The 23101-nt window shown below is 37.6% G+C and overlaps 1 protein-coding gene across 2 annotated transcripts in view; it reads left to right on the top strand.

The window, feature by feature from the left end:
• The window catches only part of RIT2 (Ras like without CAAX 2), a 238403-nt gene that overhangs the window by 83558 nt on the left and 131744 nt on the right, over nt 1-23101 (top strand). For both annotated transcript variants that reach the window (XR_008441241.1, XM_054003129.1), the window contains one exon: nt 2587-2778. Coding sequence is in view for 1 of the 2 variants with exons in the window: in XM_054003129.1 (XP_053859104.1) it covers nt 2587-2778 (192 nt within the window). In the remaining variant the exon portion in view is untranslated. The remainder of the gene's footprint in view (nt 1-2586; nt 2779-23101) is intronic.

The following is a 23101-nucleotide window of genomic DNA, read 5'->3' on the forward strand; positions in this document are numbered from 1 at the left end:
TCTTATGCTGAAAGTTTTACCTACGCCCTGGCATGAACCAGAATGTGTAGGTAGATAATTCTGACTCAAAAGTGTCAGTCCTAAAAGCTGAGAACTTTGTCCCTTTGGAATGATTCAGTGTGTGAAATTAGGAACCCAGGGCCTCCTATCAGTCAGGAAAAGCCATTAAGCATCCCTGGGGAGTGATCCTGGGAGTACTCATGCTCCAGAACATCACTTACTGTGAGTAACTTAAACAGGGATGTGTGACCTAATTCCTTCTTGGTTTGCCATAAATGGCTATAAATGAGTGTACAAAGCTCTGAGCACTTCCTAAAGGTGGATCACCTCACTTAAACAGAGTTCATTCTTTGTAAAAGGTTGTGCAGAGCTGTCATAGAGTGGTAAAGTAGTTGATTTATGAAATTTCTAACTCAAGGAGACAGGTCATCTGGGCTGGGCGTTAGGTTCCATGTGAAAACGTGTACTTTGATCTATCAGCTCCACTCAATTGTATAAACCCTCTAAAAATAAGTAATAGGTGCAAAAAATAGCTAATGAGATAACTAATGGTATAACTATTTTCCAGCATTAGAAGCAGCCTGTAGTCCATTAATGGCATTGAATTGTTTACCACTTTTTACAAAGACAGCTTAGACAGTGGACTGCAGCTGCACAGCCAGCTAAATTCAGAAGCCTAATCCACAGATTTAACTTCACTGAAGGCTTCCATTGTCTGCTCAGACTGAAGGAATCCTGAACTAGTTCTGTTCCTCCTATAAAGGAGACTACTCTCCTACTAATGGTGTAGAACAGTTCTAAGGGATTGGTGCAAAGAGGAGAAAATCAGGGTCACATGGGATGGGGGCTGCAGTGAGATCTTTGTCCTGGTATAAAAGTCTGGGGTCTGAGGGCAGATAATGGATTTAATGACTGTGTTTAGTCATTAGCACTCCCTGCTCTCAACTTGGAGACTTTGAATGAGATGTATAGTTTTGTATTGCATCATTTATTAATCTAGTAGCGTAGATGGCTAGAAGAGATCTGGGAACAGAGGCACAGCTCTGTTCTGTCTCTTGTCCAAACCACGGAGTGTGGAATCCTTTCTGTTTGATATCTTCGGTGTTCAGCTGCTCTACTGCTTGCATATCCAATTTCCAGAGGATGGGCTACATTATGACCTGATCCACTCTGTCTTGTAGCTTAGTAGTTAATAAACTCTCCTGGGATGCTATGGGGTGATAATTCAGAGATTTTCGAATTCTGAGTAAGCCTCAAAGCAGAATCCTACCCTTAAATTGCCTATTAGTCTGCCATTTTGAAGCTTAGTTGGATGAACTTTTTCCTGCAGCAGGTGAAATGTTTTGGATGATTTTTAAAGCCCTTGGGTAAAAGATACATCATAAATAAATGATAATGGTCAACATGAAAGTCTATTCACAGCAAGTATTGTCAATCAACATGAGCAAGTATTGAGAGAGATTTAAGGCTAAGACTTTTAAAAGAGCATAAGAAATCCATTTCCCTTCAATTTTCAGCAAGGCCTGATATATATATGTAAACTAAACTGTTCTAAAAAATCCTAAATTCTCAATAGAGTAAAAAATAGAGGATTTTATGCTGCGTGCTGCTGCTCACAGAAATGGTCCAATGTTGATATGTGCATTCCTTTTTTATCAGACCTTCCTGCATCTTAATATCTCTGGAGAACTGATTCTGTCAGGAGGATTCTGATCCTGACCGACTGTTGCCATGGTATTGGGTTATTCTGGGCTGTGATCAAGAAAAACAAACAAACTTGAGAAGGATACTGGCTTTAAAACATATTCTCAAGCCACGGTGCCTGAGACTATTTTTTGAAAACTAAATCTTGATTTTTTTGTACAGTGTGTCAGTTATTAAAAGCTTCTGGAAAAAAAAACATACCACTAACAAGAAGCATTGCTGTGACAATAAACATAAAATGAGAAAAATGCAGGAGGAGGAAATGGGGCCAATTCTTGCACTGTTTAAAATTGTTCATTCTCATTTAATGACGTTACCCCACACTGAAGTGAAACCTCCATCTTTTCTGAGACCCTTTAAAAAAGTAGAACTTTTTGAAGGACAGATCCCTGTTTTGTTAGGCATTGTTCCAAAACTGATGGCGACCAATGAATATCTTTTTGATATTACTGAGTTTTTGAATTGAGTGCATAATAAGGAACTTGTACTTGTCTCCAGTTCCTAGGTAGTAATATAGTTTCTTTTACATTGAATTTTAATATTCATTCAGTTGCAAGTCATTTGTACTGGCAGCACTGAAGAAGTTTCTGGTAATACCTTGAGACAATATTTTCTGTATGCAGGCGCTTGCATAATAAGTTCACATTCTTAGAAGACAGAGCTCCCTTGATGGGAAAAGAAAAAAAAGTCCTAAGAGAAATCCTTATTATTGGGGTTGATGAACCCAGAAGGATGCACAAATTTCAGCAAGCAGTGTTTACAAGGGTAAAACAAGCAATGTGAATTTATGTAGGGAACGAGGGAAGTTTTCTGCAAGTTTGTTATTTACAGATGGATAATTTTGTTTGCCAAATTACTGAGCATGTTCTTCCTGTTCTGCAGGCAGAATTCACAGCCATGAGGGACCAGTACATGCGAGGTGGAGAAGGCTTCATTATCTGCTATTCCATCACAGACCGCCAATCCTTTCAAGAAGCAGCTGAGTTTAAGGAACTCATTTATCGTGTCCGGCACACCTATGACATCCCTGTGGTGCTGGTGGGAAACAAAATAGACCTTGAGGAGTTCAGACAGGTAAGAGACTTCTCTTCTGGTTTTGGCTTGGTTTTGCTTGGCTGCCTCAGGGGTTTCTGCAGCATATGTTGTGCAGTGCTACTGAGAATTATTAGCACAAGAAGAGGTTTAATCAAAGAGCGACAAACTTGTAATGAATGAAAGTCTTTGCGGTGCCTTTCATTCATATGTTGTGGAACTTGAAGCAGCATTGGCAAATCACATCTAAACTTTCTCTGATTTTACTTGAAAAAATTTGACTATGGTTATCAAAAGATTTATATATATTCATATATATATATATATTTATATACACAGAAAGAGCTTCAGTGAGGACCTTTGTGGAAATATACCTTCGGTTTCTGCCATTAAACAGAGGTTTGGGTTTTTTTCCCAAACGTATTGGATTTGATTAAAGGTTTTTCAACCTCAGATTAAAAAAAAAAAAAAAAAAAAAAAAAATCTATATGAGACTACATCTGCCTGAAGATCCAGTGACTGTGCTATCAGAGTCTTCAGGTAAAAAGGGGACATACAAGACATGAATTCACTTTGATTTGTATACAAGATTTCAGCTGCTACCACCACCCATAGAGAAACAGAATTTTTTTGACTACAAGGTCAATGGCTGTGGCTCTCTCAATGTCTTTAATAATCTTTGCTCACTTTTTTCCTTTTGCTTCTTCTACTTCTTCCTTACTGTTTGCACTGGTGAGCTAGAGAGAGATCACATTAAAATGTCTTGGTTGTGGCCTGGTACTGAACAGAAAATATGCCTAATCTACAACTAGAACTGCTTTCAAATATCTGACTTCTGTGCAGACATATGTAACACTTAAATAAAATGGTGTTTTTTTGGTTCATTAGCATCTGTGCTCACACAATCCTGTCTACTCTTTTCCACTTATCCTGTCACTCTTCTCCCCATTCTGTTGTCTTCTTTATTCTACCTGAAGAAAATCCAAGACAGCACTGAGCTTGAAATGAGCCTTAAAGATCTGATTATGCATATTTAAAACGTTGCATCTGTTTTCCAGATCATTTGCTTCCTCCTCAGATCAGGCTGTGACAAAACCTTATTGGTGACAATCCAGCTGCAGTTTAACAGGGGTTTCAAACAGGAGTGCTATGTGCTTTTACACCAGAAGGGGAAGGATGAGGGTTTGGGAAGGATGTGAGTTCAGTTGTTTTGCTGAGAGAACTGGACATTCACTTAATTCCAAAGCAGGATACAATTGATTACCTACAGTTATCCCTAGATGAGGTTTCAGCAGTGCTCTATTTCCTAACTGGTATGAAGACACTCTTTTACAGATCTCTGCCACTATCTCTTTCTGATCTCAACTTTTGTTCAACTTTTATATTTTCATCACTGTCAACATACATAAAAATATATGCCTGGCTCTTTACATGCTCCTCGGTGATTTAGTCTGGTCTCACAAACAGGAAAATTATTGTGCATGAGTATCAGGATTTCACCTACAGCATTTTAGATTAAGGGGCATGGGGAGGATTTTGGGAATAATATTAGAAATTAAGCCTGTGAGATGTGATAAACACACTGAAAACTGCTCTATGAAGTCACCACTGATGATCCTGCCTGAATATGCGAATGAGGAAAATCCAAATTCTGGTCCTACATTTTCAAAAGTTTTCAATGAAGCAGAATTTAGGCCTTCAGAATGTTTTCCTCCACAAGCCCTCTACAAATACCAACACATTTGGCAGTGTCAGAAGGGTTTTCTCAAGTATTCTGCCATCCAGACTTTCACCCTTAAGTCAAAGACTAGTAAGGCAGTGTAGACCAGATCTGCTCCTTTAAATAAAGCCTTTGAATATGACTGTGTGTCAATAATGAACAACAGTAGAGAAAAGCAACTTTTTATGGAGTCCATATTTTGGAATATTGTTTTTAAATTTCGACAATCTTTACTCCATGGCTGTTGTCTGTATGATTAGTTGGTGCTGAGGTGTATAAGCTGTGCTCCTAGAATGTGTCTTCACTTTAATTTCATTCATTTCAGATTCCACTCCACAATTCAAAGCAAATCCTGGTTAAGTGAGCAGATACTGCTCTGAGTACCTTCCTGACCTAAACTGAAGCCCCAGTGTGTGAGATGACACTTTTGTGCCCAGCTTTAAGCACATATTAATGCTTTTCAGTGTTTCATTATTTCAGAACTGGGACATGAGGCTATGCTGTATGTTTAACAAACACTGAAATAAGTTTTATCTATGCTCACTTGTAAGGTTAAGCAATATCTCAGTAACTGGACGAGCTCTGGAAAGGTATTTCAAGGTCGTGCACTGTGGTTACAGCTTCATTACAAGCATTCAGATGGCCAAGAGTGACAGCCAACTAACTCTGGAGTGACAGGCAGCAATGAGCTGGTGATGTAGGGCATTAACATATCAATGAACAAACAGGGAGGCACACAAGCACACCAAATTCAAACAGCTGAAAAATAGTAGGTGTCACAATGCAATCGGCCAGGTTGGAATTTGACCGGGGCACCAGGGATAATATTGTTGCTTTGTTTAATGACATTTTTCTCCTATGAATTTCATTAAAACAACTGTAATGTTATTAATGCTATTTCAAGACATAACATTAAGTTCAACATTTCTAGGCATCATTTCCATTTAATGACAATTCTGCAACAATTAGACTGGCCGTAGTCTGGCTTGGCCAGACAAAGCTGTTGTCTGAAATGTGAATCCCCATACAGTACAGTTAATAATGTATGCTGCTTTCCTCAAATCTATCAACAGGACTACAAGAAAAAAACTAATCTGCAATTAAAATTGTGACTTAAGAGAAACACTGCTGAAAAACAAAGAACAATGAGTTTATTATTTTTAAATAATGTTTTTATTTTATGATGGCTTGAGTGAAATTATAGTCTTTATGCGTGCCTGTGATTTTTAATGTCCTAACGCCTAAATGGCATTGTCTATACTCCTTCTTAAAGCAAGTTTTAAGTTATACTCACCAGCCTATAGAACAAACACTTTCAATTTTTTCGGAACAACGTGGGAAAAAATGTGCAAAAACTGGGTGGAAAAGAGAGTAAATCATTATCTTGATGTTTATGTGGTGGCAAGGCACCCTCCATCCCCCACTGAGCAGGCATGAATTGCTCAGGCATTCACAGAATCATGGAATGGTTTGTATTGGAAGGGACTTCAAAGCCCATCTCATTCCAAGACCTCTGCCATGGGCAGGAGCACCTTTCACTAGACCAGGTTGCTCCAAGTCCCATCCAGCCTGGCTTGGAGCATTTATCTGTGTCCATTCCCTGATTTTTTCAGCCATTGCTCTAAGAAACACTCAAATATTATATGCATTAAATTCCATAGCTATTTGATAGAAAAATACAGAACTAAATGATTAGATAACATTTTCATTTCAGTGTTTTCAAACAGAGAAGCCATTAAATCAGTACATGTATGCTTGTATGTCTTTAATTATCATCAGATTTTCAGAAACATGTAGAACCAGCTGTTTGAAAATGCTGATACTTTCGCTTTAATGCTGATACTTTCACCTTGTCTCTTTACTACAGATGAACACCTGATTCATACTGTTTAAAACGTGTAACAGATGAATATCTAATTAGAACATATTCATCTTTAAAAAATACATTAAAGCTATTCAAGTTCATGCCATACTAATGTTAAATTGCAGCTTTATATAAAAAAAAAATTAATAGTTAGGACCTGTGGCATTACTGCAATGTTGTTTAGAAAATATACAAAAGCCTTTACCTACTAATCACTCCAAAACATCAATTACATTGAGAAATTTAGAGGGAAATTACTCAAGCTCCATTTAATAATATGCTACAACTCTGAACTGTAAAACATTCTTTCTAGAAGCTTTTCTTAACTTTTAATGTAGATGTTAGAAGCCCTCTTGAAATTCTAGCCATGCAGAAATATCACAGCCTTCATGGAGCAGTTTTTCTTGTTTTTGTTTTTAGACCCCAGAGGAATCAGCTGTGGGCTCAGTTGAGTCCGTGGATAATATGTTGACGTCTATTTTGTCTGAATTTAGGAGGGCGGCTCATGTTTCTTACAGCTCCTTGCCTCTCTGGGAATCCCGTCATCAAACCTGTTAGCTTTGCCAGTATGGTTTTGTTCTTGAAAAGAATTATGCAGTTGTTTACTCTTCCACCCATGAGTTGCCTTACTGGCTTCAAGCAAAAACCTGAGAGTAGCAGTGCCTTTGTGTCGCAGTGCGCCGTCGCGGGGCGTGCCGGGCGGCGAGTGCAGGGGCGCGACCGTCCCCCTGCGACTCTGCAATCCCAGCTGTCGGCAGGTTCGGCACAGGGACAGATAACAAAGACACGGGTCTTGGGGGAAACCAGAGTGTATTTATGGGATGGACAAGATGGAGCCCCAAGACAAAACTTGGGGGGGGGGGGGTGAACAGAAATTTTATACAGTAACTCAGGAGGACGGGTGCAGGAACATTAACCAATGAGGGTAAAGCTGGGGAGTGGTCTAAGGTGGGACTAAACTATTATAAACCTAACAGGGGAAATAGGGGAGTGGAATAACACAAAGTAACAAATAGGGTGTCGAGTATAACAAAATAGACAGGGAACACTCTGGAAGGAGGGGTAGGATAGGGAGGATTGACAAGGAACATTCTGGAGAAAGGGGTGGGAAAAGGGAGGACTGACAACTTGGAATGGAGGGGGTTAGGGAGGACCTTGGGAAGATTGGCAGCTTGGGAAAGGAGGAGATTAAGGGGGAAAACAGGGGGCAGACATGAATTTTAAACAAAACACACTACAACACCTTTGAAAGCATTTCCCTCTACAACCTGCTCCTTTAGTAAAAAATGAAAAGATCAACATGAAATCTACCTTTTTCATCCAGAACTGTAGTGGTGGAACAAGGGGGACTGTGTTCAAAGTGAAAGAGAGTAGGTTTAGATCAGATGTTAGGGTGAAATTCCTGTCTGCGAGGGTGGTGAGGCCCTGGCACAGGTTGCCCAGGGAAGCTGTGGCTGCTCCTGGATCCCTGGGAGTGTTTATATAGGGCCAGGTTGGATGGGGCTTGGAGCAGCCTGGGACACTGGAAAGTGTCCCTGCCCATGGCAGGGGGGAGGAAAATGGTGGTCTTTAAGGTCCCGTCCAACCCAAACCATTCTGTGGTTCTGTGATTCTATGATTTAACATGGAGCAATATATTACTTGGACTGCAAATGCATTACAGAGCTTTCATTGTATTTTTCCCCTGAAGTTTTATCATTCCAGAAAATAATTCTCAAACCATGATTACAGTAAGTTCTCATGATCAGAACCAGCTGAATATTCTCACTTCAATGAGATTTTACTCTGTATTTTGCTCAAGATAAGCCAACTGGTTATCAGACAATGTGAATGTCAACTTTTAGGTTTTCATTTTGACAGTTGCTCTATTTTCACGCTTCTCAAACCTTGAAATATCAGTTGAGTCTGAGACAGATAAAGGTTTTTGTTTTGTTTTGCTTTGCTTTGCTTTGTTTTTGTTTAGCTTTATTTTCTTAAAAACTTGTTTTCATTTGGTTTCTTCTGTGTGAGTAACTTTATATCAAAAAATTGTCAGTTTGTACCTTCTGGTGCCTGGTTGAGACACTGAAAATACTTCAAGAATTTGATATTATATTTTGCTTTTATTTTTATTTTTCAGTGCATGACTATGAAGCACTGTTTACTAGATGCTCCCTTACTCATATTATGAATCATGAATCTGTAGTATTATGAATTTCTTACCTTAGAATCAGGCTCAATTCTGTTGCTTTTGGGATTAAAACTCCTTTGAAATTTGTAACTGTACTTCAACACCAGCAGTTCCACTTTCTTTTGAAAACATTAAATGTAAGGTAGGTAGAAGTGTCTGTACTGAAGAAAGAGTCGTTTCCCATTATTCAGACCAATGTCCTACACAAAGAATGAAAGGTTTCAATTTTCCTTCTGAACTTGAACTGCAAGTCAGGAGAAATGAATTTTTTGCTGCTTATTAACAATGAAGAGTATACATTTGTGCTAATTACAAACATTTTAAATGGTGAGATTAAATGACTTGGCTAGACTCTCTATAAAATCCACGCAGAAAGCCAGGATTTATTACATGTCATAGAAGTGTCTCATAAAATGAGATGTATCTGCCTGGGAAGAAGTCTGTCTTGCTGCTGACAGCAGAGGGAGGCTCAGACAGCCATCTTCTTTGCCTTTTTGTGCTAGCATTTTGGTGAGATGAAAACTTATAAAATTGTTTCTGACATATTTTCAGTTTAGAATCCAAACTTACTGATTCATTCTGTTATTGCTGCTGCTAACTACAGACTGTACTTCTGAACCATGCACTCATCTTTTCTTTGATTTTTGAATAAACAAAATCCTAGACAACAACTACAAAATCATAATGGAAGTTTAATGGAAAAAATCCTGAGGAGAACATGGCACAGAAGAGCAAATTCTTCAAAACTATGTCATGTCCAGAAACGGGGAGCTAAGGAAGGGTCTGGAGCAAAAGTCTGATGAGCAGCAGCTTAAGGAACTGGGAAAAGGGCTCAGCCTGGAGAAAAAGAGGCTCAGGGGGGACCTTGTGGCTCTGCACAGCTCCTGACAGGAGGGGACAGCCGGGGGGGTCGGGCTCTGCTCCCAGGGAACAGGGACAGGAGGAGAGGGAACGGCCTCAGGCTGGGCCAGGGGAGGCTCCGGTTGGACATCAGGGAAAGATTTCTTTGTGGAAAGGGCGGTCCAGCCCTGGCACAGATGTCCAGAGCAGTGGTGAAGTCCTCATCCCTGGAGGGAATTAAGAGCTGTGTGGATGTAGCACTTGGGACATGGGGCAGTGCTGGCCTTGGCAGTGCTGGGGGAATGGTTGGATCAATGGCCTTAGAGGTCTTTTCCAGCCTCAGTGATTCTAGGGTTCTATTTATTTGAATTTTTTCATTGCATTTTTAATTCATTCTTTCATACATTTTGATTCCATTTGATTGTTCCTTTCCCATGGATATTCATGTAGTTCCATTTTCCATCAGTGTCTGATGAAAATGAATTGCATTTTTAAGGAGTTGCCGTCATCAGTTACATGCACCTGCCTACATATTTCCTTCCCACATGATATCACATCATATTCTTTGTTTGGGCTTCAAAGTCTGTACAATATAAGCCATTTTTGCTGTTTTGATGGAGCTATGACAGTTGTCTGAATATTTGGAATTAAAACTACTGAAGTTGTCATGGTGTTTTATTATCCTAGAAAACTGTCAGACCTTTGAATAATCACTTTCTTGCATTATCAAAATGCCTATCTGGATTCTGTCATGTTCTTCTATGACTTTAACTTCTATTTTCTTTTGATTGATTTTGATTTTTCAATGTTTCTTTTTACGCTGGCCATTGTCCTAAGTAGTCTTTCTCATATAGTTTTTAGAAAAGAATATTTATAATGTTTTTCCTTCTGAGAAAAAAGAAAGAAAGAAAGAAAGAAAGAAAGAAAGAAAGAAAGAAAGAAAGAAAGAAAGAAAGAAAGAAAGAAAGAAAGAAAGAAAGAAAGAAAGAAAGAAAGAAAGAAAGAAAGAAAGAAAGAGAAAAAAACATAAAGAAAATATAAAAAAAAAAGAAAAAAGGAAAAGGAAAAGGAAAATAAAAAAGGGTATGTTTTTTCATGTCAATGCAATTGTAGAAGAAAATCTGGCAGCTATAATCTTTTGGAAGGAAATTTTATCATTGTCAACAGTCTTTAGCAAATGTTCATTTATACAAAGTTTACCTCCTGTCATTACAGTGCTTTCATGTTTCCACAAGTTACCCCAAACCACAGCTTCACATTACCCAGGCTGCAGTAAATGCCATCAGACACACAGACAATTGTAATGAAACAGTTGGCTCATTTCTCAATTTATAATTGTGTTAACCTCCAGTGAATCACTCAGTAAGTCCTGTAATTCCTTCAACATGGAGTAGAAGACATTTGAAGGGGACTAAGATGCAGATAACAAGCTGCTTTGTAGGAGAAGGAACAACAGGAAAACAATAGCTGCACTGCAGATAATAAAATGTTTATAGTGTAAAACCTGGATATTCGGAGATAAAACCAAAGACAGCTAATTGCTTGTAGCTGAAGCAGGAGAAAGCAGGACGTGTAGCCAGGGGTATACACAGGGGAGGGTGTTGCAAGGTCACTTCACTGCTAGGGGTACTAAACAGCAGCACAATTTGTATTGCTTTGAAAGGCTCACAGTACTTCTTATCTCTACCTGCTCTAACTTCACCATCCACCTCAGAGATCTTTGTTCTGCCTATGTGCTGAATCCTGACTTGGCATGACCGTGTGTGACTTCAGTGGGAGAGCACCTTGAAGGAGAGGTTTGAAGGTACAGAGCTGCTCTCCCACCTCTTGCCTTACTGACAGAGGATGCTTCTCAAGGTGAACTTGGGCTGAAATTTGTCTTCTTGTCTTGCAAATTAACTGAGATTGACTCTTGCGAAGGTTTTCATGTGGCAGTCATGCTGGCAGGATCTTTCTTTGTGATTAAGGCAAGCAAGTCATGTTATAAAACTTCCACACAAAACTCCTGTAGGGTTGGAGGAGTGTAGGGCATGACTACAAGTGAGTTCATGGTGCTGCAGCTTTCCTTAGAATCCCTCAGAGGGAATGATGTTGGTTACACAATGACCACACAGAGAAGTACAGCTTGCAAGGGAAAACACAGTGGCATCATTTTTTAGGTGGCTAGTGTTTAGTTAGGAGCCTGTACAGATGCCTGTGCTGGATATTTGTTGTGATTTGACTCTAGCCAGCAGCTAAGCACCTGGCAGCCACTCACTCATTCCTTTCTGCTCCTGGTGGGGAGGAAAATTTACAAGCAAAAAAAAAAAAAAAAAACCAAAACAAAAAAAAAAACAAAAAAAAAAAAAACAAAAAAAAAAAAAAAACAAAAAAAAAAAAAAAAAACAAAAAAAAAACCAAAAAAAAACAAAAAAAACCAAAAAAAACCCACTTTAATAATTGGAAAAAAAAGAAAAAAAAGGCTTTTAAAAAGTATATTGATGATACTAATAATGAAAAGGAGAGAGCGGGAGGAACAAAGCCCAAGAGGAAGAGGAACAAGTGATGTCCACCACCCACTGACTGATGTTCAGTGTGTCCTCAAACAGAAATAGGCAGCTCCTGGCCAAATCCCCCCAGTTTATGTCCTTCATGATATGGAGTACCCCTTTAGCCAGTTTGGGGTAGCTCTCCTGGCCATGCTTTCCCCTGGCTTTTTGTGCACCTGCTCATGGGCAGAACATTGGACATTAAAAAGTCCTTGCCTACAGTGAGCACTGCTGGGCAACAACTAAAATTTCACTGTGTTGTCAACATTACTCTCATTCTAGATCCAAAACACAGCACTGTACCTGCTACTAAAAAGAAAATTAACTCTACCCTAGATGAAACCAGGACAATTTCGGAGAGAGCTCGTCATCCCTGAAGGATTCCCATAGCTCATTTTTCACCAGCATAGCAAGGTGTAAGGACAGAGATGTGTGTGGCTCTCACTCCACTTCTTTCCCTGCTCCAGGGCTGAGGACAAAATTTCATTTTATTAATTTTCCATGTATCTGCTGAAGCCTTCATTTCCCTGTGAATCTTGCTCTTGAGCACTGTGTACAAGCTCTGTGTAACCTTTTGTTAACACAGAGGAGGAAGAGTCAGGAACACACCACAGCAGGCAAGCTGGTGGGGCACAGTTCTGCCCCTCCACCTTCCAGGCTGAAAGCAACAGGACCTCAGAATTTATCCTGTCAATTTCCCTACAGGGGCACACATGCAAATGATGCAATCTTTACATACTTGTTGCTGTTTTTACAGCAGCAAAAAAAAAAAAAAAAGTTTCATCCCAACCCTTACATGTTACTTAGTACAGTTCCAGTTCTCAGGAAACTGAGCATATGCTTAATTAGGGTGGAATTAATAAAATTTTTTCAGTTTATTCTGCACTTGAGTGAAAACGCTGCCCTGAAAGTGAGACAGTAAAGAGCAACTTTGTAAAAATAAAAATACCTTTGCAAAGTAGTATATTAATATAGACAGCCACATTTACAGAGTGGGTTGTTTGCACAAAAATGTGAATTTCTGGGAACAAGGATAGCTTCCTATGTGGTTTTTTTTTGTTTTTTTTTTTTTTTTTCAGTAGGAGGTCAAACTACTTGAAAGTAGAAACTTTGCCAGAATTTAATTACAGCTCGTTATGATTTTATTAATAATAAGAGCATGACCTAGCATTTAAAGAAATGAAGATTAATCAGTTTAATCATCTTTGATTTTTTAAGATTGCTTGTATTATCGTCTAAATGACTCACTTTTTTTTTTTCCCAGATGAGTTAGGAAGTTAGAGAAATTTGTTTTTAATCATATCTAACAATTTGCCTAAAAATAGCAACTTTAGTTTCACACATTAAGTGACATTAAGTGGTGCAGTCATGAAACTCAAAATTTTTAAAAAGCCCCTTATCCCTCCCGCCTCCCAAAAACACTATACAAAAAAGTAAATTAAGGGGGAAACATATGTTAATACCTCATCCACACTATCCAAATTTTATTATATGAAATCTATGGAAAAATGGCAGCTTCAAATCCTCTGAGTAAATTGTTTGATATAACACAGTTATTTCAAGAAGAGCTGGTAAATCACCTATTTTAAAATGACATTAAAGCACATTATTGCACTTGAAACTCAAGATGCTAAATGTCTACAAAACATCAAAATTTGGGATTCAGTGTTAGTCATTTACATTACTAATGAGATAGTTTTGCTGATCAGAACCCCAGAGCCTGTCTGGGAGTTAGGGTATGGTGTGTTGTTTATTTGAAATTAATTGGTATTTGGTTTGATACAGCTCAGTATCTTCATCCACCTTCTCCTGATGAGTGTTGCTTCTAAAAGAAGAAAAGGATGGACATCCCTTCTACCATTACTGTATTTGTTTCCTCTGTCACTCAGGAAATATTCTTCCTCTCTGTTTCCATCTATGTCATTTTTCCCACTGACTACAATTAAAAAATGTTACTAAGGAGAAAAATATGTCTTGTTAATTTTTTTAGTCATCTGGTACAAGCTGACACACATATGCAGGGTTTTCTGTGTGCTTGTGTCTGTCTGCATGTTTTAACACCATAATTTAACACCAACATTGTGCTCAGTACAGGATATTCATCAGCACCACAGGCCACCCCTGGGGTATTCCTGTCATAAATAGTTCAACACTGAAATTTGGAATTAATTTTACATTTGCTCTAAGGTGGTGGGGACTAACATAATGATGTGACTAATATAATGTCTTGGTTAAAAAAAAAAAAAAAAAAAAAAAAAAAAAAAAAAAAAAAAAGTAAAATTGGCCTTGGTTCCCTAGATTCCATTCATTTTCACATCTTACAATTTCTTGGATTTTAAAACCTGGGGAAGCATGGTTGTTTTGTTGGATTTTCCACCCAGCCTATTCTAAAATCTGGGAAATATTATGCCAGATGTTCTTAGTCTGGAGCTACTTTAAAATACAGACCAAAACTCGTGACCTTCCTATCATTGTTTGAAACCTTCCTAGCAAATAATTTAAACCCCACACCACCTACTGTCACCAAGTCCTAGAATATTTTCCACTGAAGCCAAACCCCAGGATTATGCTGGGCGCAGGTGGTTAGGCTGAGAGGAACATTCAAATCCTCAGAGTTATCCAGGCATTTTCACTTCATTCTGAACTGATGCAGGAATGCGGGTGTCAGGTGGCACCCCGCTGATCTCTTTTGCTCTCCTTCTCAACAAATTGTATGAAGAAAACTGTGTGGATTTGCTCCACTCAATTAAAAAATACAGATCTTTTTTTCCTAAATTTTTTTTTTATTAATCGGTTGTTTGTTAGATCCCAGGAGGAGATTGAAGGTGTTTGTGTGTTTTGTATAGTCAAAGAAGGAAATAGAAGAAGAGGAGGGTGAAAGTGGAGGTGATTTATGCTTTCCTTGGAGTGAAGTACATCTTGAGCATTCTCCAGACCTGTGGCCTCTGGCTTGAATAGGGATACAGACCCATGTGGTTCGTTTCCCAGTGCCACCCACTGAATAAATGCTGCTCATGGAGAAGCTGTATTCCCTTTTAACCCCATTTTCTATCCCGCCTGAAGTGAATGAGATGATTTCACTGATGATTGCCTGTGACTACAAGATGGCTCTTAATGGCTGGTAACCTTGTCAAGATTATAGTGCTCCCAAAACCAGGAGGGGGTTAGAACCTGAGAGTGGTTTGATTTGATTTTGAGGATCTGCAATGCTGATAATCCCTGAGATCTGACAGGAAACAAACAAGTCCCCACCAAACACAAACCAAAACCAAAAGAAAACACAGAAACCAAAACAAAATAAAACAAAAAAGAGGTCCAAAACAAACAAACAGACAAAAGAATGGTAGAGTTAAAGCGATCATAGATGGGTCAGCAACACTTGATCAGTGACACTGAAGCCTGAAAGTCCTTTGGGAAACATCACCACTTCAGACATGGTGGTGTCTGCAAGAAATTATTGAGTCCCTAAGTAAGTATAATATAAGAATTTTAAAGGATTTAATGTTAATATACTCCTGTATTTTGAGACAGAGAGTATTTCACTGTCAGATATCTTTGCTCTTGCTAGAGTTTTAACCTTATTTGATAATTATTTGTGAAGAGAAAGAAGTTTGGGAGTGGTTTATAGGTAGCAGTCATTAATTACTGTTTTTCCTTGTTTAAAGCATACACCTCAGTCCTTTGTTTTATTAGGAGACAACTTTGGGTAAGATAATTTTGTGTAAGGATAACTCTTAGATTAAAAATCTCCATTGACCTTACTAAATTTCTGGGGAAGAATTTTGTTGTATTCAATGTTACTTGTTCTTCACTCACTGGAATCTGGAGCACAAAGACATGGCTAGATGGGGCATAGTGGTAAAAGTGCCTTTTTATTCTATTCTGGAAATCTTTTTTGACATTCTTATTAACAGGAGTGAAGAAATTCACATTAATAATAACTGAATTTTTCTTTATGCCAAAATATGTCTATCTAAGGCACAATTAATTTTTCAGAACTTGCTGGAGAATCTCCCACTGTTTGTACCATTGTTCTGTGAACAGAAAGACTGACATACTTTCCACTGCTGTCAACCTGGCAACATTTATTTCATTTAAATTTAACTCACACACACACTAAATACTGCTTTGACTAATTTAAAACCCTATAATATAAAAATAATTTTATATATGTCCCGTTTGCCTGACATTTTCAATATGGAATGTCTGTAAAAGAGAAATTGGTTTTTATGGAGCACAGGTAAAAAGGCCATGTGGGAAACTGAAGATAATTAATGAAAAAAAAAACCTCATAAAAAACAGTGGAATAGTTCCAATGAGAATCTGTTTCATTCTATTTGTGCAATAAAGTTAAAGGCTTGTTGTTATGCCAAAATTACACAGTAGCACAGAAATCTTTATTTTTTATAATCAGCAAATTCCTTAACCTTGTGACTAGATAGTCTGGTCTTCTTCAGAAGTGTTCCTCACTAAAGCAAGATAGCATTGGAATGGCTGTTTTCCTTCAAAAATTAAAAATATAAACAGCAAACTTTCATATTATTGAAATCTTCAGCAGAAAATACTTCTGTAAAAAAATGTGGTATTTACACAGAAAATTAACACAACGCAATGCAAAATGTACTGAAAAGAAAAACTAGCATGCTACCTGAAATTAAGCAATGAGCTGTTACTCAGAAACCCCATAAGACCATTATCCACTTAAATGTATTAAGCCTTCAGCTTCTTCAAAGCATGGTTTTATTTGTCTAGATAGTGATTGAAAATATATAATTTAGGTTATCTCCACTTTTCTATAGTGATGGAAGTATCAAAAGTGCCTATACTATATTCCTTTTCCTCCTGTGTGTGCTTCTCATTGGAATTCTACAGTCTGAGCAAAGTCTGACCTTAATGTTCTGCCTTTACCTGCCTCAATATCTGTGGTTTATCTTGATGAATAATGCACCTAAATGACAGGATTTTGTGGTATTTTATTCTGAACAATCACAGGAAAGACAGAGAATGCTGAGGTGACTTTGAATGATAGAAATGAGGGTACTTAATACTGAAAAATGGTGTAATGAAATTAAGTTTAATTTATTATTTATATCAGGGTAGGAGTGGTTGGTATAGAAGATCTGCCGTCAGAATATAAGCTTCCCAAAATTTGGAATTAGGAGTTTAGGTTTGAGGGTTCTTTAGTAGGCTTTCTAAATTCAATACTTGGGCAGCTTATAAAAATGCTAGAATTGAGAGGTTTTACAACTAACTGATAATATATCTGCTAACAAATCATCAGGAACAGATGGTATTCACCCAAGAGTTCCAAGAGAGTTGAAGTATAAAATTGCTGAACTATTAACTGTGCTTGAAATGGAATCAGCAACAGGGAAATGGAAGATGGCACGTGCAGAAGAGTCCAGGGAGCTGCAGACCAGTAAATCTGAGTTCTTCTAAGAAAATTCATAATTACTACAAGAAAGAGTAGGAATAACAGATATATGAAGATGAATAAATAGGAATAGCAAATATGTGAATAAATATCATTTTACAGGCAAAAGTTGTATAAGGTTTCAGAAAGATAACTTGTGTCTGACAAATTAAGTCAACAAACATGGGAAAAACAGGATTATGGCCATAAGTTTCATAAACTTAAAAGTAGTTTTATGTGAATAAAAAAAAACAAAATTGAAGAAAAATATGTCACGTGTTACTAAATGTCAAAAAGAAGAACTAACAAAGGTAGGAATAAATGGTGAAAAATGAAAAGTGATTACCTTTTTAAGTCCAAATAGCTAGAGATATTCCTCTTTGAAATAGATCCATCAATGTCTGGACAAAAAAGGTGATAGACTTTCTATTTAACTCTTTTGGTAAGTATTTAACTCTATTTTAGGTGGTAAAAATGACACTTAAATATGATGAGGTTTAAGAACAATTCTAAATATATTTAGAGGTTTAAGATTAATTCTCAATATTTTTAGTATAAAAAATATATATCCTTCTTAACAATACAAGATTGGAGGAAAATTAGTTGATTGAGCATGTTATATGTTTAAAAAATGAAAATTCTTTTCTACAGAGTGCACAACTAAACAATGGAACTCATTGCTGTAGGAATCACAAATGCAAAAAACTTTTTAATGGGTTAAATAAGTAATTCAACTGGATATGCAAGGAGTTTTAAAGGAAAACATGACATTCTTAATTCAGGAAGTTCCTGAGCCTTAGATTCCCCAAAGATGCAAGGAGACAGCAATAGTATTTCATAAGTTTCATCTACTTTCATGCCCTGTCTCTGAGCAAGTTGCTGCTATCATCAGTTGATGATAGCATGGAGGGACAAGACAGAGCTGACGTCTAATTTATTCAGTGTCACGGCTGTTCTGCTATAACACATATATAAAATGAACCATAACAACTGAATTTGAGACGGAAAACACACAAAAGTCTCATGAAAACAATAATTTACATAAGTATTTACATTTCCATGTACTCATATATAATACATTAATGTGTACAGCTGTATTAACACAGTGTTAATATAGAGTAATCACTGTAGTTATATTATGATTGTATGATTATTATATAATCATTGATATTATATGATAATTACTGCTAACGATGGTTGGTATGGGTATGGGTTTCCTCTGGGATTCTTTCAGTTTTCTTCCTTGTCTCTTTTTGTGAGGTACTCTTATTTTCCAAGCAAATGTTAGCTTGAAGCAGATGTTCAGTCTGCACTATAAAACAGTCCAGAACACTGGTCCCCAGAGTTCTTTCTTTTCAAAAGTCTATGAATCTCTTAATACTCTTTCCATTTATCTTTAAGTTCAGGGAGAGTGTTAGCAGTAGTCATATTTATTAGAATAATTTCTGGCAAGGAAATAGAAAAAAAATTATTAGATAACAAAGCCTATTCAAATAGAACTAAAGGTTTCCAGAAACCTTTCTTATATCTGTGTTCTCTAAGCTAAAGTACATTTTAAATATGCACATAAGACAAGAATCAGGAAAGGTGTTAGAGACAACCCAAGAACCCTGACTTCTACTCATCAGATCAAGCATCAGATAACATTGTCTCCCTTGTGCATGATTATATGCATTGTCTCATTTCAAAGCAGAAAATAACAAGTAGTAAGGGGTGGAGAGATTCACTGATGCAAGCTCCAAAGCCTAAGGCTGACGTTGCCTTTCAAAACAATTTTGGCTATGAGTGCTTACAAACAGATGTCAGGCTGGGGAAAAAACTGATCAGCAGTGCCACTAATTTGATGTCCTCAATGCTTCACTAGCTGGATGATTTCCCATCCTGGACTACTGGCCCATTAAACCTGTCTTTTATTACACAGTCATAAAGCTGAATGACAGAAAATACGTAATTGAGACTAGTCAAATAGAAAGCAAAGGATCTGTGTTGATCCCATTTGTCTGAGATAGAGAGGGACAAATTGGAATCTAAGGGCTAATATAGAGCAACATTAAAGTGTTTGCTTTCTATAACACAGAGTTGAGATCTTTATAGCTATGTGGAGAAAATGCTGGGTGCATAGACGGAGCTATTATCCCAGTTATCTGACATGCTGGGAATAAAAAAATCAAACATATTTCCTAAGGTCTTTGTGTTACATTAATTTTTGTCCTAAGATGAGGAGTCTGGATAAAATCTTTGTCAGTGGCATGAGCAGTGTAATCAAAGGCACCTCCAGTAATATTGGTGATAACACCAAACTCTGTGGGGCAGGAGGCAAGGGATGCCACCCAGTGGGACCTGGACAGGCTGGAGAGGTCGAACTGTCTGAAAAGTGTAAAGTTCAATAAGGCCAGGTGCCAGGTCTTGCAGGTGGCTCAGGGCCATCCCAGTCACAAGAAAAGGCTGGGCAGAGAATGGCTGGAGAGCAAACCTGGGGAGAGGAACTTGGGGGTGTTGGTTGATGAGAAGCTCCACGTGACCCAGCCATGTGCACTGGCAGCCCAGAAAGCCCCAGCTGTGCCCTGGGCTGCATCAGAAGGAGTGTGGCCACCAGGATGAGGTGGGGAGGGATTCTGCCCCTCTGCTCCTCTCTGGTGAGGCCCCACCTGCAGTGCCACATCTTTCTCTGGGATTCCCAGAACAGGAAGGTTGTCGAGCTCCTGGAACGAGTCCCGAGGAGGCCACAGAGATGCTTCCAGGGCTGGGGGACCTCTCCTCTGGAGAGAGGCTGGAGGAGCTGGGATGTTCAGCCTGGAGAGGAGAAGGATCCAGAGAGACCTTAGAGCCCCCTCAAGTGCCTAAAGGGAATAACTGGAGAGGAACTTTGGGCACGGGCCTGAAATGACAGGACAAAGGGGAATGGCTTTAAACTGAAAAAAGGGGAAGTTCAGATTAGGTATTAGGAAGAAATTTTTCTTCCTAAAAATTTATTTTTAGGAAGAGGGTGGTGAAGCCCTGGCACAGGTTGCCCAGAGAAGCTGTGGCTGCCCCATCCCTGGAAGTGTTCCAGGCCAGGTTGGAAGGGGCTTGGAGCAGCCTGGGATAGTGACAATTGTCCTTGCCCATGGCAGTGGCTCACAATGAAATTAACTTTACAGTGCATGACTTCATTAAGGCAGAAGTTATTCAACTTATTTGCTAAAACTTTGTTGCTCCTTCAGTCAGGAGGAATATGTTCAGGAAGAGTCTGTATGATTGTAGTCATTATCTTGGTATAAAATGCTTCATCTGTAAAAGCAGACTATTTCTACTAAATAAATATTAATAATTCAGGCAAATTTGAGATGCTTGTTCTACTCTAACTGCCTCTTTCTTTATGCAGTTTGTTTTCCTAATATTTGTCATCTTGTAAACTTTTTATCGAGGAAAATTCCAAACATATACATATATATATATATATATATTACAGTGTTTACTTTTTTTTTTTAAATCCCATATGAATTTCCAAAGTTGCCAGTCATACTAAACAACTTCAGATATTCACAGGATGTACTGTCATGTATTATAATATACCATGTCTCATTATTCTTTGCTCTAGATTCTTGAAGTTAAGACTGGAACTCTCGACCAAGATTAATGACTTGGGCCTAAAAAATATCAGTCTAATCTAATAACTTTGAATTTTAATAGCTTTTGAGTTTAATACAGCTGTTGCCTCATTCCTGTTCTACTCAGACATGTGGGTAGTGTGGCTTTTTCCATGACAGATCCTCAGGTTTTGCTTTTGTGACCTGCCTGCTAATCAATTCTAAGAATCAGTAAATATCTCTGTGTGTTTCAGTGAAAAAGATATTCTTAAAGAGCCTTCAGCAACAATACACCATTAATGTGGAGACTGATAAACCTTGTCTGCAATTTCTATTAGCAGCTTCTAGTTTCTTCCTTTCATTTCTTCTGTTAATTCTTTATCTTTAAGCTTTGTCTTGTGTTTTTCTTCACAGAAGCATCATTAAGGGGCAAACCCTGTGAAAAAAATCAGATTATTTCTTTTTAATAGAAAAGAAGATTAATTTGTTGTGCTGAATACAAAATAACATTTTAATGATGATTAGGGGTGTATAAATAGTTTTCAATAAGAGAGATTAATGCAGTTTTGATAACCATTATAGCAAAATATTGAGGGCAAACTGCTAATACATTGGCATCACTGATTTTATGAACTCATTTTATTTCAATTCCTGCTGTCATACAAAAAAGTGTCTTTGAATGTTGGAGAAGCATATATAAATATAATTTTCTAAGCCAAATAGAATGGTTATGGAATATGCAGCGAAAAATATCTGAGCAGTTATGCAAATTGTTATGACTCTTGGAAATCAGAATGTAACTAAGCATTTACGTTTTACTGCAATATTTTTATTATTATTATTTCACCTTTAATAGAGGCTATTTTGTGTGTGGGTGAACCAGAAGATTATGTTGTAGCTAGCAAGAATGTTAACATAATTTTTGGTACACTGCGTTAATAAAACAAGTGTAATGAGCCATAGTGGTGTGCAATATCAGGTCAATGTGAAAATTAAACTGCAAGTAATTATAATACTAAGATTGGTTGTATTCTAATTATCCTATGGCTAATAGTACAGAGTCGATTGTCTGAAACCAAAATTATTTGGGCTGGAGTTGTTTTAATATAGATGAATATTAGCTGATGCATTGTCATTGAAGTGATATTGCCATTTGTTTTCCAGTAATAAAATATCCCTTGAAGAAGCAGTTAGAATTTTCTTCTAAATGGAAATGCAAAATGTGCTGGATTGTGAGGAGCAGTGACACTAGCTCCCTGCATTTATTCTGGTTTTTATGGTGTAAGTAATGTTAAGCAAATTTGTATTCCACGTATCTCATAACGCAAGAACATGACTGTAAAAATGATGTCTATAAAACTACTAATTACCAGGGAGAAGCAGTAGATGGATATAGTTATATTCTGAACACAAATTGGACACCAGTCCTGAGTGAAAATTCACTTCATGCACAAGCTGTTTGAATTCAATCTTATTCTTAATTAAGAAGTTCAGGGAAATTTCCTGTTGTACTGAAAAATGCTGGAGAAAGAATTGGAGTTTGTTAGAGTAGTAAATCAATATCAACATAAAAGGTACTATTAGAAGTATACCCTCATTGGGTAGGACTCCCCTCATCTGCCAAACCTAAAAAGTCGGTGATTCAGTTGTCTAAATTTGGTCTTTTCACCCAATCTGTCACTATTCAAAGGGAACAACAAATGTTCTGTGCAATCATATAATAATCTGTAAAAATGATTCCTTGCTATGTAGTGAATACCTGTCTGCATTGACTCTTTTTGGTCTTATTAGCTTGAAGGGGGACTGATATTTGGAAAATAAAAAGTATGTTCTGCAAAGTATATGGATTTAGTTAACAAAATAGTTTGGCTTGGTGAATTTTGGCCCAAATGAAATGGTTCCTAAAGGAAGACTTCTGCAAAAGTCCCAGCCCTATACCCAGCAATTAACAGAGTTTGTCTTTCTAGTTTAATTGTTGCTTCAACTGTAAGTTAATTTACCTTACATGGAACTTAAATAACAAATAACATTCTCTCACAACAGTTTTTATCAACAGTAGAATTTTGAGCAAATTTATCCCCCTTTCTCATTGTGATTGATCAGTGAACATGCTTTTCCTTGCTTGAATCTCTTTATCATTCAAAAGATAAGAATACAGTTTATTTTAGAGATTGCTCATCAGTTTACTCCAAAAGACTGCTACAAAGAGTACTGGCTCATCATAATTTACAATTCTTGCTGCTTAATGGATTGCATCATGC

Source organism: Vidua macroura, chromosome Z (assembly GCF_024509145.1).
Source record: "Vidua macroura isolate BioBank_ID:100142 chromosome Z, ASM2450914v1, whole genome shotgun sequence".
NCBI classification, from domain to species: domain Eukaryota; kingdom Metazoa; phylum Chordata; class Aves; order Passeriformes; family Viduidae; genus Vidua; species Vidua macroura.